Source organism: Malaclemys terrapin, chromosome 2, assembly GCF_027887155.1.
Source record: "Malaclemys terrapin pileata isolate rMalTer1 chromosome 2, rMalTer1.hap1, whole genome shotgun sequence".
In the NCBI taxonomy this organism is placed as follows: Eukaryota; Metazoa; Chordata; order Testudines; family Emydidae; genus Malaclemys; species Malaclemys terrapin.
The window spans coordinates 271,990,132-272,007,166 of NC_071506.1; the positions used below are offsets into that span (position 1 = coordinate 271,990,132).

At 46.1% G+C, this 17,035-nt stretch overlaps 1 protein-coding gene across 4 annotated transcripts in view; it reads left to right on the forward strand.

The window, feature by feature from the left end:
- The first annotated feature begins 7,332 nt into the window (after nt 1-7,332).
- The window catches only part of XYLB (xylulokinase), a 149,647-nt gene continuing 139,944 nt past the window's right edge, over nt 7,333-17,035 (forward strand). For 3 of the 4 annotated variants that reach the window (XM_054021204.1, XM_054021207.1, XM_054021206.1), the window contains exons 1-2: nt 7,333-7,497; nt 12,778-12,860. In XM_054021204.1, the coding sequence (XP_053877179.1) occupies nt 7,444-7,497; nt 12,778-12,860 (137 nt within the window). In that variant the 5' untranslated portion in view covers nt 7,333-7,443. Of the gene's footprint in view, nt 7,498-11,084; nt 11,104-12,777; nt 12,861-17,035 lie in introns of those variants that run through there. The other variant, XM_054021209.1, reaches the window with a different exon arrangement.

The window sequence follows — 17,035 nt, forward strand, 5'->3', positions numbered from 1 at the left end:
AAAACAAATCATGATTATATCTGTGGGGAAAAAAGCAACTGCATTCATTTTTTGGCAGGTTTAGGATGCTCTGATGATACAGAAGTATGTTTGCAGTGTTGTTGTAACCATGTTGGACCAACTTCTGTTAGTAAAAGAGATAAGCTCTGTGTAAGCTTGAAAGCTTCTCTCTTTCACCAACAGAAACTGGTCCAATAAAAGATATTACCTCACCCACCTTGTCTCTCTAATATAGAAGTATGGCAGTTGAGCTTGGCCCACTGATATTTCTTTTTAAAAAAGGAATTTATCTGATTCCCTTTTCACTTGACCCATATAAATCAGAAGTAACTTTTACAAAGTCAGTGAAGTTGCTGCTTTGGGGTAAAACTGGTGTGAGATCAGAATTGGATCGTCAGAGTTTGAAGTGAGGCAGAGAACCAAATAAGAGCCAGTCCTATTTCTGTGATACTGGAGATTGCAAGTAGGAAATGTGCAATATAATTTGAGTTCAGCATGTTTAGGCTGACTAGTTTGCACTCAAATAGTGGATGAATCTTTTCGTCAGTAGATCTCAAAGTCCTTTAAAAGAAGGATGTTTACTGATGGGGAAAATAGTTAATTTATCATTTCTAAATCATCCCTGACCGATGGAAGTCAAGCATAACTGTGAATATTTTCACTGATGACAACTCCACCACTTTCCATACTTGCTTGCTCCATTACTTAACTACCTTTATAGGATCAAATTCAGGCATTGCCATGGTTTATGAGGGTGCCAGCATAAGCCCTAGCAAAAGCCCCACAAAAAGAAAACTTTGCCAGGGGAATGCACTGACAGCTAGTGTACTCCAACAATGGGGCGTTGCTTTCTGGAAAGCATTTGTGTCCAGGTGGCTGGGAGATGCACTAATTCAGCAAAGCCCTTGACCTTTGGTAGCCTCCTCTGGTGAAGCTCCAGTGGAGCCCTAGATATAAACTAAAGGCTTCACCACCCCAGAGCAGCGGCAGTAACATTGTGTACTCTCCTTTAGGGCAAATTCCCCTCTCACTCAACAGGGCTTGGTAGAACAAGGCTGCATGAACCTCCTGCTTCAGTACTGGTGAATCAGGCCCATATAACCTTTAATACTCCCTACAGCAGCTTCATTCCATTATCTTTTAGCCTGGCTTGTTACCAAAAGAATGTAAGCAGGGTCTGAATGAGCTCTCCCCGACATCTAGTGATGAGCTGGGGGAGAAGACTTCAGGAACCGACCCCATTTGCATAAGACATGTCTAGTTGCACAACATGATGGAGCTGCTTTGCCCAAATGATCACTTTTGACTGGTGTTGGATTGCAAGTCACTGTTATTGGGGGGGCAGGGGTAATAAAGCATTGTTACCCTTGTGGTGTGAATAATGGGCAGCAGAATGGTGTTTGTCATGCCATGATTGAGGGACTCACCCTCAACTGAACTGCACTCCTTAGGCTGAGGCAGGAGTGCCAAAGGCCAGGGGAGATGAGAGAGGGTTGGGATAGGTGTTTTTACCTGGTGACATGGGCTCTGCCTAAAGGTCCTAGACATCATTTGATCCTCCCCCCTCTCCAGTGTGTAATGAAAGAGCTGATTAAGACTCAATTGAGAGTGGTTTGGTGCAGATCAATAGAGCTAAAATCACTGATAACTAGGTCTAAGCATTAGACCTGCTATGGGACAGTATCTCTGATTAAAGAGACTCCTCAGCCTGTGCTAGGTGTGAGGCTCCTGCACTAACAGCTGAAATCACTGAAAGCTGTGTTAAGTGGTGGGACCTCAAGACATCCCTGAGCAGACAGCGGTGGAGCGGTGAGTGGATGGCATGGTACAAGAGATTTTTCAACTGCTCTGGTCTGTGCAAGGAATAAGAGTGCTCCACTGCCACCACTAGCTGAAGCAGGGAGAGATTGAAATTAAACTTGTTTAAAATAATAAAAAAATAGAGTGGTGACAGTGAACCATAGTGTTAGGGTATACTTAGACATGGATAGTTTATAATTACACAGGTTTAATAATTAATATAGATGATTTTAGATGGTTATGGCTACTGATAACAAGATGGTGGTGGCAAACAGTCAGAGTCAGAGAAATCCAAAATTGAGGTCTGGGAGAGATTTGGCCAATAATAAGCAAGCAGGCTGAGGTGAAATAGAGGTCACTCCAAAACCCTGAAGGGAGGAGTCAGTGAAGCATAACACAGGTCAATCAGGTCTGGCTCCTAAGTAGGGTGACCAGACAGCAAATGTGAAAAATCGGGATGGGGGTGGGGGGTAACTGGAGCCTATATAAGAAAAAGACCCAAAAATCGGGACTGTTTCTATAAAATTGGGACATCTGGTCACCCTACTCCTAAGGCACAGGTCTTCAATCAAATCCAGCTTTGATTGACAGGGGTTAAACCTAATTGGTGGGAATGCTTAGGATTGTAAAAATCAGAATATGCCAAAATCTGTATATAAGGCAGAGACTGACCAGCTTTAGTCCCGTGGTGGGCAACCTGCAGCCTAATCCACTGGCGGGCCGCGAGACAGTGTTTACATTGACCGTCTGCAGGCACGGCTGCCTGCAGCTCCCAGTGGCCGTGGTTCGCCATTCCCGGCCAATGGGAACTGCAGAGATGTGCTGGCCACTGTTTCCCACAGCTCCCATTGGCTGGGAACAGCGAACCACGGCCACTGGGAGCTGCGGGCGGTTGTGCCTGTGGATGGTCAATGTAAACACTGTCTCGTGGCCTGCCAGTGGATTAGCAGCCACAGGTTGCCCATCACTGCTTTAGTCAGTCCTGGTGTGAGTGAAAAATGCTGGAGTGAGAGGGAGCAGAAGCAGGAGAGAAGAAAACATCTAAAACAGCAAAATCACTAAAGAAGAAAGGAGCAGAACAATGGGCAGAAGAATATAAACAAAACAGAAGGATCTTTTCAGAGGAAAAGAAGACTACGGGAAAAGTAAACACAGTGATTTTGATAATGAATTGAAATAATGGGTGTGTTTGAGATAATAAAGTTGGATGTCTGTATATGTTTGTTATTATGTTTTTAAATGTTTCAAATAAGTAACTTGTTGCCAGCATTCTATATGTGATTGGCCGTTGCATATAGAATGTAACCACTGAAAATATATATGTAACCACTGAAAATAATATCATAATGTTAAATACTTTAACATGTATCTGCCAGTAGTTTGTTATCTTATGTGTCTTATAAACTATAAGAACTTATTTTTTGTTCTAAATATATACTTTAGAATAGATTTACTGTATTAGGACATGTGTTAAATAAAAGTTATTTTTGTTTTCAAAGAATTGCTGCCTGACTGTCAATCCGTTGAGTGGAGGGGTGTGTTCATGTCCTCCCAGGGGTAAACATAATTAATCTGTTCTGGGGAGTTTTCCATAGGTTGGAGGGAAACTCCCTTGTAAAATCCTGCCAGTTCCTCTAGGGTGGGCCACCCCTTTTCGTCTACCAAAAACAGACAAATTACTAATATAGGCAGGCTGTTGTGGGGGGAGCCTTGAGTCTGATTTTATGGGTAACAGGCAGAGCAGCAAATGGAGCAAACAAAGCAAGCTGCCAAATGGCTGGTGGAGCGAGCAGCCGGATAGAGGAGCGAGCAAGGTGCCTTACATCCCTCCCCCTGTGAACTCACATGACTGTACCTCTGAACTCTCCGTCTTCACTGACCAAAGACAACAATTATGAGTGGGGTGAGGTGGAGGGAGAGAGGGACCGACGGACACTGCACCTTAAAGGAACTTTGTTTGTTGATCGTTCTCACCACAAGGGCAGGGGTGCTATGGGGGGGGGGCTGGAGTCCCCCCCTGAATTTCATACAGGAGGTATGTGAGCTCCCAAGTGGAGCTCTTAACTACAGCAAGGCATTAGTGTGAAATGTAAGTTTTGCAGAGGATGTGTGTCCCTGGGGCAGGGAGTCAGTATTTTGTTTACAAACAGAGGCAGGGTGATTAAGATAAGAAAGGGCTGGTGATTAAGTTAAGGATCTGAAAGTCTAGCCTCTAAAACGGGAATTCCTGGAGCACGGGTAAGGAGGGAGGATTGTTTTAGAGATAACACAGGGGACTCAGGAAAAAATAGAACAGGAGTACTTGTGGCACCTTAGAGACTAACAAATTTATTAGAGCATAAGCTTTCGTGGACTACAGTCCACTTCTTCGGATGCATATAGAATGGAACATATATTGAGGAGATATATATACACACATACAGAGAGCATAAACAAGTGGGAGTTGTCTTACCAACTCTGAGAGGCCAATTAATTAAGAGAAAAAAAACTTTTGAAGTGATAATCAAGCTAGCCCAGTACAGACAGTTTGATAATAAATGTGAGAGTACTTACAAGGGGAGATAGAGTCAATGTTTGTAATGGCTCAGCCATTCCCAGTCCTTATTCAAACCGGAGTTGATTGTGTCTAGTTTGCATATCAATTCTAGCTCTGCAGTCTCTCTTTGGAGCCACATAACCTCAGCCATGCTGAACACAACACCATCTACAGCCTCAGAAACAACCCTGACATCATAATCAAAAAGGCTGACAAAGGAGGTGCTGTCGTCATCATGAATAAATTGGAATATGACCAGGAGGCTGCTAGACAGCTCTCTAACACCACATTCTACAGGCCATTATCCTCTGATCCCACTGAGGATTACCTAAAGAAACTACACCATCTGCTAAAAAAACTCCCTGACAAAGCACAGGAACAAATCCGTACAGACACATGCCTAGAACCCCGACCAGGGGTATTCTATTTGCTACCCAAGATCCATAAACCTGGATATCCTGGACGCCCCATCATCTCAGGCATTGGCACCCTAACATCAGGCTTGTCTGGTTATGTAGACTCTGTCCTAAGACCCTACGCTACCAGCACTCCCAGCTATCTTCGAGACACCACTGACTTCCTGAGGAAACTACAATCCATCGGTGATCTTCCAGAAAACACCATCCTGGCCACTATGGACGTAGAAGCCCTCTACACCAATATTCCACACAAAGATGGACTACAAGCTATCAGGAACAGTATCCCTGATAATGTCACAGCTAACCTGGTGGCTGAACTTTGTGATTTTGTCCTCACCCACAACTATTTCACATTTGGGGACAATATATACCTTCAAGTCAGCGGCACTGCTATGGGTACCCGCATGGCCCCACAATATGCCAACATTTTTATGGCTGACTTTATGCTTCCTTAGCTCTCGTCCCCTAACGCCCCTACTCTACTTGCGCTACATTGATGACATCTTCATCATCTGGACCCATGGAAAAGAAGCCCTTGAGGAATTTCACCATGATTTCAATAATTTCCATCCCACCATCAACCTCAGCCTAGATCAATCCACACAAGTGGTCCATTTCCTGGACACTACTGTGCTAATAAGCGATGGTCACATCAATACCACCCTATACCGGAAACCTACTGACCGCTACACTTACCTACATGCCTCCAGCTTCCATCCAGGACACACCACACGATCCATTGTCTACAGCCAAGCTCTAAGATATAACCGCATTTGCTCCAATCCCTCGGATAGAGACAAGCACCTACAAGATCTCTATCAAGCATTCTTAAAACTACAATACCCACCTGCTGAAGTGAAAAAACAGATTGACAGAGCCAGACGAGTACCCAGAAATCACCTCCTACAAGACAGGCCCAACAAAGAAAATAACAGAACACCACTAGCTGTCACCTTCAGCCCCCAACTAAAACCTCTCCAACCTATCCTGAAAGATGATCCTTTACTCTCACAGATCTTGGGAGACAGACCTGTCCTCGCTTACAGACAACCCCCCAACCTAAAGCAAATACTCACCAGCAACCACACATCACTGAACAAAACCACTAACCCAGGAACCTATCCTTGTAACAAACCCCGATGCCAACTCTGTCCACATATCTATTCAAGTGACATCATCATAGGACCTAATCACATCAGCCATACCATCAGGGGCTCGTTCACCTGCACATCTACCAATGTGATATATGCCATCATGTGCCAGCAATGCCTCTCTGCCATGTACATTGGCCAAACCGGACAGTCTCTTCGCAAAAGAATTAATGGACACAAATCTGACATCAGGAATCAAAATACTCAAAAACCAGTGGGAGAACACTTTAACCTGTCTGGTCATTCAGTGACAGACCTGCGGGTGGCTATATTACAACAGAAAAACTTCAAAAACAGACTCCAAAGAGAGACTGCAGAGCTAGAATTGATATGCAAACTAGACACAATCAACTCCGGTTTGAATAAGGACTGGGAATGGCTGAGCCATTGCAAACATTGACTCTATCTCCCCTTGTAAGTACTCTCACACTTATTATCAAACTGTCTGTACTGGGCTAGCTTGATTATCACTTCAAAAGTTTTTTTTCTCTTAATTAATTGGCCTCTCAGAGTTGGTAAGACAACTCCCACCTGTTTATGCTCTCTGTATGTGTGTATATATATCTCCTCAATATATGTTCCATTCTATATGCATCCGAAGAAGTGGGCTGTAGTCCACGAAAGCTTATGCTCTAATAAATTTGTTAGTCTCTAAGGTGCCACAAGTCCTGTTCTTCTTTTTGCGGATACAGACTAACACGGCTGTTACTCTGAAACCTGTCAGGAAAAAATACAGCCAAGCCCTCAGAGCCAAGGTTACATTCAGAAGAGGTGGAGATTTGAGGGTGTAGGTGAAAAGAAGGGGCCAAAACCAAAGGAAAGGATAGCAGTGGTATAGAAATGTTCCCACGCTACCTGTGGTACTTATCAGGCCCCTATCTGAGCGCTCACAAACTCTAACCTAATTTTCTTCACAGTCCCTCTGAAGTAAAGCAGGGCTGTTATCCTCATTTGTACAGATGGGGCACTGAGACACAGACTAAAGGCCAGATTTTCAAAGGTATTTAGGCCCCTAGTGGGATTTTCAAAAGTGCCTGGAAGGTTAGGTGCTTTGTAAACCCCACTGGATACCTAAGGCAGCCCCCCCCCCATCAGTGTCACACGCTGAGAGTGCATTAGTGCAGTTCCCCCCCCTCACACAGAGGGGTCATTAAGGCAAGCCCCCCCCCCCCCCGCCAGTGTCCATTAGGGCAGTTCCCCCCCGTGTCACACGCTGCGGGGTCATTGAGGCAGGTCTCCCCCCCGCCCCCGCGCTCAGTGCCAAATGCTGAGGGTCCATTAGGGCAGGTCCCTCCCCCCGCAGTGTCACACACTGTGCGGCCGTTAGGACAGTCCCGCCCCCCGCCCGTTGAGTGTCACGGGCTGAGGGGCCAGGCACTGTGGGGTGTTCGGGCAGTTCCCCCCCCACACACACGCTGAGGGGCCGAGCCGAGGGAGGTCGGCTGCCGGTTAGTGCGGCCTCTCCGCCTGGCAGCGGGGCAGCCCGCGCGCGCAGCTAGGGGCCGGCCTCCCGCGCACAGCCCGCTGCTGCTGCACCATGGCCGCCTCCGAAGCTCCCTGCTACTTGGGTTGGGACTTCAGCACCCAGCAGGTACAGGGGCGGTTGGCGGCGCCGCTCCCCCGGGTGGAGCAGCCAGGCCCGAGCCCCGGCGGCTGAGCACAACCCCCCTCGGCTGTGGGAGGAAGCGGCCGAGCCCAGCCCCCGGTTTCCGCCCCCTTCCCAGCGAGCGGACAGAGCAGCGCTCGGGAGGCCGCCCGGCAGAGCCTGGGGTGTTTCCCCGTCAGTGTAATCCCCGCCCGCTGCGTGTGGGCCCGGGGGTTGGTCCCGGAGCAGGGCCACGCTGTAGAAGGGCCCGTCTATGAGCCGGGGGGGGGGGGGTCTGTCTGGCAGCCGCAGGGGGATTCAGCCGCAACAGTCTGACTAAGGTAGTCGCCCGCCACTGGGCTAGGAGGTGGGCCCTGCTGGCGAGTGGAAACAAGCCCCCGCTGCTGTAGTAGTAGGATAAGAGACGTGGGTGGAGGCAGGTGAGGAGGGGGTGACGCAGACTGCGTGCCTGGGCGAAGTGCAGAGTTCATAGCTGAACTGCTGAAAGGTTTGGGGGTGTTTGGAGCCAGGATTTTGATTTGGGCCATGGAGGGGCAGGCACAAAGTTTGGCTTGGTGTCCCCTTTTTTTGCACTTCATCTTATAGTGCTGTTGGTAGATGACTTTGGCTCTTGTATCCAGTGCCCCTGTGAAACCCGGTGCTTCAGTGGTTAGAATAACGTCTGCTTTTCTCATCTGTATTTTCCTTGCTTTGTTTTTGGCAATATATTTTTGATAATAAGCAAAATATTTTCACCGATATGCAGTAACAGTAACTAAATAGAAACTGCTGATCTCCAGGAAACTGCAAGACAGCAGAATTTGTGACTGGGTTCTTGGCTCACTGGGTTCCTGGAATTACAAATCAAAGTTCAATAGTACTAATGTCCACATTTGGCCCACTGATTTTACATTGTCTTCAAACTGAAGAGAGGGAAATAAAGGGAAGAAGGGGTAGAAAGTACTAGTTAAATTTCTGCCTGGACACAGGTATTTTATGTCTCCTGTGCAGCATGCATACACACTTGAAGGTTATGCACTTCTTAGCTTCTGTAGGCTGAGCTCATTTCATGGGCTGGGGGCTCCTTGTATTCCTCCATTCTCTCTCTCCCCCAAACTCTCCGTGTATCACCTTTCTATGCCCTTCTATTACTCCCGCCACTTCTTCCCTCGTGCCAGAGGTTGTGTCCCCCTCAGGTCCCCCTCCGCTATGGTAGTGGCTCCTTGTGTTCCCCCATTGTCTACTTCTCTTATTTCTGTTAGAATCCAGGCTACAGATAAATTTCTGCATGGGGAAACTAAGCTTCTGCCTTTGATATGTGTAGGCAGCAGTCAGTGATGGTAGAGAACTTTCTCTTCTTTAGCACCAAGCAGCCTGGGGACCCTAATTTTCCTCTGAATCAAGCTTTTTTAGTGTTCTGATCTGCACCAAAATCAATGGGGTTGTGCCCATGGATGCATAGAATATTCTCTGACATGTTGGAATTGATTGGATATGACATTCCAACATTATTGTGTTACTAACCAACAGAGAAATGCCACGGAATGTAGGGTCTCACTTTGCTTGGAGGTATGCACAATTTACTTATTTGTGTCATGCCTAGTTGAGAAATCTGAGGAACTAATTTAATGAAGATATTTAGCATTTGTCTACATTGGAGATTTAAGCACAGATGTTGCTGTACTGGTGCAAACCATCACTGTAGATGTGCTGCAGCAGTGTAAAGAGTGACTTGTACCAGCATAGTTTACCAAATCAGGGTAAGCTCTACCAGTGCAAGTCACTTTTTCCACTGATGGAGTTATCTACACAATAATGATTTGCAGTAGTGCAACAGCAGTGGAGCTACATCAATGGTGACATACTCCATCTCTCCACCCACAAAATAAGCTAAGTCCATGTGAATTGCCAGAATAATATGCCACTCTCTGTATATTGTGCAAAATATGTTCAAAGTATGATCATGTGTGCTCTGTGAGCTCCACTGGGCTCCTTGAGTTTGGCTGCCCATTGATGGGGCTTCAATATGATCTGGGCTCTGTGATTGGAGAAAAAAGTCAGAAACTTGAGACATCACACTGTAAACTCTGGATCTGTGATCCTCCCTCTCACTCTCTTATGAGAAAATAGTTAACAATGTTGGTGTTTAAAATGTCATCACTGAGCATCTGAGTTAACATCTTACTCAGCTGAATGGGACAATTAACACCTATTAGTGCTTATGTTCTAGTCTCTCTACAGACTCATCTCAGCATCATTTACACTATGTTTACATTTTTGAGCTTTTCTTTGAAGCTGTAACAGCTACAGACCTAGGCCTTGTCTACACTACAAAGTTAAGTCGACATAAGTTACATCGACGTTCAGCTACTGCTGTAATAAAACCTCTGTTGCATGTCCACACTAAGCTCCTTTTGTCGGTGGAGTGCATCCACAGTAGCAGCTCTTGCATCAACACAGAGAGCAGTGCTCCGTGGGTAGCTATCCAACTCGCCACCATCTACCGAAGGGTATTTTGGAAAGGTTGTGCAATGCTTCCTGGAGTCAGGTTCAGCGTCCCATTATGTAGTTTCCTCATCCCATCATTCAATGTGCATCTTATTACGTTTCACACCACTTTTAAACAGCCCCTGTAACCTGTGCGCCTGCTATCTCTGTCAGAAAGTATGGGTCCTGGACTGCTCTCCAGTATTGTTATGAGCATTATGAGCACAAAGTGCCTGATCCTGTAATATTTAATGAGCTGTGACTCTGATGATGATACCTTGGTGTCTGCTTTGCTGTTTGCCATGGAAAGAAACAATTCAAGATTGCTGTTGGCATTCACAGAGTGGCTGCACATGGTGGACTGTTGGTTCCAGGCTTGAGAAACAAGCACTGAATGGTAGGACTGCATTGTTATATAGGTATGGGCAGTGGCTGCAGAACTTTCCGATGCGCAAGGCCACTTCCTGGATTTGTGTGCGGAATTCGCCCCAGTCCTCCGGTGTAGAGACACTAAAATGAGAGATGCACTCAAATGAGAGATGCACTCACTGTGGAGAAGTGAGTGGCAATTGCTGTGTGGAAGCTGACAATGCCTGACTGCTACCGATCAGTCACAAATCAATTTGGAGTCAGGAAATTCACTGTGAGGGTTGCTGTGATGCAAGTGTGCAGGGCCATTAATTGACTCCTACTAAAAAGGACTGTGACTCTGGGTAATGTGCATGAAATAGTGGACGGTTTTTCAGCAATGGGGTTCCCTAACTGCGGAGGGGCGATAGATAGCATACATATCCCTATTTTGGCCACAGACCACCTTGCCACGGAGTACATCAACAGAAAGAACTACTTTTCTATGGTATTGCAAGCACTGATGGATCACTGGGGTCATTTAGCCAACATCAACATGGGCTGGTCAGGGAAGATGCATGACACACGCATCTTTAGGAATATAGGTCTGTACAGGAAGCTGCAAGCAGGGACTTTCTTTCCAGACCAGAGGATTACCACTGGGGATGTGGAAATGGCAATAGTGATCCTGGGATACCCAGCCTTCCCCTTGTTCCCGTGGCTCATGACCAGCCATCTTGACATCAGTAAGGAGCACTTCAACGACAGGCTCAACAGGTGCAGAATGACTATTGAGTGTGCCTTTGGCTGTTTGAAGGGTCGCTAGCGCTGTCTCAGGAGGTTAAACTTCAGTGAGGAAAATATCCCTATGGTCATAGCTGCATGCTGAATTTGAGTAACCAGATATCAGGGCTATAAGAGAGGCTCAATGGGGGACCTATTCAGCTCAGGGAGGTTTTGAAGGAGCATTTTAACACTGAGTCACAGTAATGAGTGTTGCTGTAATATGTTGAGCCTGGCATTGTTTTTTGGCACCTGTAATGATTGGTGTGTGTGCACTACTGTAACAAGGCAAATGCACCTATTACTGTCATTCACAGATGACAGCAATCGGTCACCATATTGTGGAGCATAATAAAGATTCATTCTGTTTCCATAAGTAGATTTTTATTCCACATCCATGCAAACATACGTATGTAATGCTGAGGTAAACTTCATACATACATGGTAAAGTATCTTTAAAGAGGAAGGAACAGGGAATTCACAAGCATATACATCAATGGGGCTCTCACAGCTGGGTATATGTGGGGCTGTCATTATGTTTAATCTCCCATGGGGTGGAGCGCCTTGGGTATTGCTGCAGCCCCAGAAGATACATGTGGCACCATTTTCCACAGGCAGTGGTGATCGTAGTTGATATCTCACTCCTGAGGGTAACCAAGGCTTCAAGGGAGCAGCTCCTGCATGCGTCTGGCTGCAGACCAGGTCCATATGCTGCTAACCTGTGTGCTGCAATGGTGCTTGCTGAAGTAATTGCCGAGTGGCATGGCAAAGTGTCCTACTGCAGGGCGAGAAACAAGGCAGCCCTCCCAAGATACTGTTGGCAAAGGATTGCAGATTACCTCCAGGAAAGTTTCCTAGAGATCTTTATGGAGGATTCACGGGACATCCCGGTGTGCATAAACAAATCGTTCCGCAGGGCCCCCTCTGCCTAGCTGTACAGGGGAATGAGAAGCAGATAGCAACTGTACCTGTATTGGTTATTTCACTACCTCTTCTAGCTTGATTAAAAAAGTAGTACATGAGGATATGTGTCCATGCAATATTGAAGCAAAGTGAGTACTTACCAGAGGTTCCCTCCCCTGCATCAGACTCACCATAGTTGGAGTGCTGAGAGTGGCTAGACTGCTCAGGAGTCAAAAAGAGGTCCTGGCTTGCCATGCTATTGGATCTCTCTGTCACCTCTCCCCCATCCTTCTCCTCCTCCATTCCTCCTCCAGCACATCATCCTTGGGGTTCACTCTGGTGGCCTCTGACTCCAGCCCCCAAAGTATCCATGGGAGCTTGGTGGTGGAGGAGGGTTTGCCACTGAGGATGGCATGCAGTTCCTTGTAGAAGTGGCATGTCTGCAGCTCCGCACCAGAATGACTATTTGCCTCCCTTGCCTTCTCGTATGCCTGCTTCAACTCTTTGGTTTTTATGTGGCACTGCTTATTGTCCTTATTGTAGCTCTTCTCCTTCATGCCACAAGTGATCTGGCATAGATGTCAAAGTTCCTGTAGTTGGAGCAGAGCTGTAACTCTCGCTAGTGCTTATAGTAATTTTGGGTGCCCAACTTGAGACACCTTGAGGGGGCCTGGTTTTCAGAAATTGCTGAGAACCCACTCTTTACAAATCATCCTCCTTTTGAAAATGTAGGCCTACTTTTTGTGCACTTTTGATTTCTTTCAGCTTAAAGTTATTGCCATTGATGAGCAGCTGAGAGTCATCTATGAGGATAACATTCATTTCGACAAAGATCTTCCGGAATTTGGGTATGTTTTTGAATTTTATTCAGTTAGTGCAAGGGTCGTCAACCTTTCAGAAGTTGTGTGCTGAGTCTTCATTTATTCACTTTAATTTAAGGTTTTGTGTGCCAGTAATACATTTTAACATTTTTAGAAGGTCTCTTTCTATAAGTCTATAATATATAACTAAACTATTGTTGTATGTAAAGTAAATAAGGTTTTTAAAATGTTTAAGAAGCTTCATTTAAAATTAAATTAAAATGCAAAGGCTCCCGGACCAGTGGCCAGGACCCAAGCAGTGTGAATGCCAATGAAAATCAGCTTGCGTGCCGCCTTTGGCATGTGTGCCATAGGTTGCCTACCCCTGAGTTAGTGTGGTGTGATCGGTCCAATGTGGTGTACCTTTTGAAGGGCCTTCACTCCAGTTACACCCCATGGATCTACTGAGTGTGGAGGCATGAACAGAGTTTCCAGCTTCTCTCTGTGTGTGGTATTTGGCAACACTGCAAAGGTGATGTAAACTCTTGTGATGTTTAGTGCTTTTCTTAAAGCCTCAGCTCCTGGAATCCTCTGATTGCAGGAGAATCTCCGCTTTCATTTAAGAAAGAAAGATTTTAGCTTTCATGGTTGTGGCAAAAAACTTGAAAACATGAAATGAGTGCATTCTAAAAGACCAGAAACCAAAAAGCAAATACCAAGTACCCCCTAATTTTTTAAAAAGCTCCTGATTTTTAAGTCAATCTCATGAGTTTTTTGGGGATGGCTCATGATTTTTGAAAATTGAGGGTTGAAAATACTGCCTTTGTGTTTGGAACGGGGGTGCTATGCCAACACCAAATAAGGTTTGGAAGGGACCTTTGGAAATATGCTGGAGCAGATCCATTGACCAAAAATGCTCTCAGGGGATGTAGGAGGGCAGTGCCTGTTACTCCAATCTGTGGTCTGGAGTGTATACATTCCATCCTGCAAGCTCACAGACTTTTCGCACAAAACCTGCTTGCTCAAATTTTATATGGCAAGAAGTGGATTTCACCCATGCTGTGATGTGAAACCATTCATAGTAAACATTAGGAAGTTTAGAAGGTGTTATGACTGACAGATTAAGTTTAATTGGTGCATCAAAAACTCCATGTCCTTTATTTAAGAACAGGATTTAGGTGCCGGATTAGCTGTTTGCATATGCACTTAATCAATTTATAGGAGTAAATTTAATAATCACAAACAGCTGAAGTAGGGGTAACGTGTGGCAGACTGACAATATCCTATAATATCTTGAATGAATTTTATTGAATTAAGTTAAACCTTATTGAATTTTAATAGCTTTGGGGTACATTGTACAGGTCTGTCGCATCTTACTCTGGGGTTACGTTCCACAGTCAGCACGTAAAGCGAAAATCACGTATAGTCAAAATTACATTGAGTGTAATAGCGGGTGGAATCGCCCTCACTACAGGTACAGTATTAAAATTGTTATTTTTCTCTCTTTTTTTTTTTTTTTTTTTTTTGCGGACCGCGTAAAGCTGAAATCGTGCATGTTAAATGCGGGTAAGATGCGACAGACCTGTATTAGAATGCAAATGTTTATGTACTATTGTGAGATTGTATGGTACTTCTTTATCAGGAAGACAAGATTAATGCAATATCTGGAAGATATTAGGAACTTCAGAAAGTCTTTTTGGAACAAAACATGTGGATTCCCTAGGAAATTGCTTGGGGTGATGGGAATGCAAATTCACCCTCTGAAGCCAACCTTTTGAAGATATGCCCTGGAGGGAGAGACCCATTGTGTACTAATTACCTACTTCTGGAAACTCCAGTTCAGAGACCCCTGAACTAAAAGGGAGCTGAACATTGTATGAGTGTGCTTGTTCTCAGCTGAAGCTGTGATGAACTTGTAACCAAAAGGACTCCCTTAGGGTGGGTGGAGGTGTTGAAGGACTTATCCTGTCAGAACCCATGCTAGAGTTGGGATGTACTCTGGTAGGCTAATTAGCGTGCATATAGATTCTTTTATTGTTTTTAATATGTTTTCTCTGAAATGCTTTGTACCTTAAGAATAAAGTAGGCCTGCTTAGAAAACTCTGTGTGGCACTTATATCTGTAGCAATCACTCTTATCAGTCTCTAAAGAGAAAGCAAGCAGGTTTGTTTAGGCAGAACATTTAGGCTGGGAAATATGCGGTAAAGGCAGGGAACTGTAGGTCAGAAGGGAGAGAGACAGATGTCTCCATCCAAGAGAGGCAACAACTGGGGAGCTGGAAGCCTGAGAGTTGGTGCCTTCACTGCACCACCAAGGGGAGATACAGGTGCAGTTGCCCTGAACTGTGACATAAAGTATCATGCACATGTACATTTTGCACACTAAGGGTATGTCTACACTACGAAATTAGGTCGAATTTATAGAAGCCGGTTTTATAGAAATCGTTTTTATACAGTCAATTGTGTGTGTCCCCACATAAAATGCTCTAAGTGCATTAAGTCGGCGGACTGCGTCCACAGTACCGAGGCTAGCATCGACTTCCGGAGCGTTGCACTCTCTGCCGCCCATTGGAATTCTGGGTTGAGATCCCAGTGCCTGATGAGGCAAAAACAGTGTCACGGGGGATTCTGGGTACATGTCATCAGGCCTCCCTCCCCTCCGTGAGAGCAACGGCAGACAATCGTTTCGCGCCTTTTTTCCTGGGTTACCTGTGCAGACGACATACCACGGCAAGCATGGAGCCCGCTCAGCTCAGCTCAGCTCAGCTCACTGTCACCATATGTCATCTGGGTGCCAGCAGACGTGGTACTGCATTGCTACACAGCAGCAGCTAATTGCCTTTTGGCAGTAGACGGTGCAGTATGACTGGTAGCCGATGTTGTATTACGACTGGTATCCATTGTCGTCGTACTCCTCAGTGAGTTCGGTCAGAGGCGCCTGGGCAGACATGTTTTGTCTCCTGGAGACTCAGTCCTGCCGGCAGTCCTATTGCACCGTCTTGACGATGATGGCTAGCAATCGTAATGCATCATCTTCTGCCAAGCACCCAGAAGATGCTGATGGCTATCAGTCATGCTGCACCGTCTGCTGCCAGCCTAAGATGTAAAAGATAGATGGACCAGATTTGTTCTGTATTCATTTGCTTCCCCCTCCCTCCGTGAAATCAACGGCCTGCTAAACCCAGGGTTTTGAGTTCAATCTTTGGGGGAGCCATTCTGTGTGACAGTTGTGTTTCTCCCTGATGCACAACCACCTTTGTTGATTTTAATTCCCTGTAAGCCATGTCGTCACTCGCCCCTCCCTTCCTCCCTCTGTCAGACAATAGTTTTGTGCCTTTTTTCAGCCCAGACGCCATAGCACTGGGATCATGGAGCCTGCTCAAATCACCGTGGCAATTATGAGCACTATGAACACCATGCGCATTGTCCTGGAGTATATGCAGAGCCAGAACATGCCGAAGGAAAACCAGGCGAGGAGGCGATTGCAGTGCGGCGACGAGAGTGATGAAGAAATTGACATGGACATAGACCTCTCACAAAGTACGGGCCCCAGCAATGTGCAAATCATGGTGTTACTGGGGCAGGTTCATGCCATGGAATGCCGATTCTGGGCCCGGGAAACAAGCACAGACTAGTGGGACCGCATCGTGTTGCAGGTGTGGGACGATTCCCAGTGTCTGCAAAACTTTCGCATGCGTAAGGGCACTTTCATGGAACTTTGTGACTTGCTTTCCCCTGCCCTGAAGCGCCAGAATACCAGGATGAGAGCAGCCCTCACAGTTGAGAAGCGAGTGGCGATAGCCCCGTGGAAGCCTGCAACGCCAGACAGCTACCGGTCAGTCGGGAATCAATTTGGAGTGGGCAAATCTACTGTGGGGGCTACTGTGATCCAAGTAGCCAACGCAATCAAAGACCTGCTGATATCAAGGGTAGTGACTCTGGGAAACGTGCAGGTCCTAGTGGATGGCTTTACTGCAATGGGATTCCCTAACTATGGTGGGGCGATAGACGGAACCCATATCCCTATCTTGTCACCGGAGCACCAAGCCACCGAGTACATAAACCGAAAGGGGTACTTTTCAATGGTGCTGCAAGCCCTGGTGGATCACAAGGGACGTTTCACTAACATCAACGTGGGATGGCCGGGAAAGGTACATGATGCTCGCGTCTTCAGGAACTCTGGTCTGTTTCAAAAGCTGGAGGAAGGGACTTTCTTCCCGGACC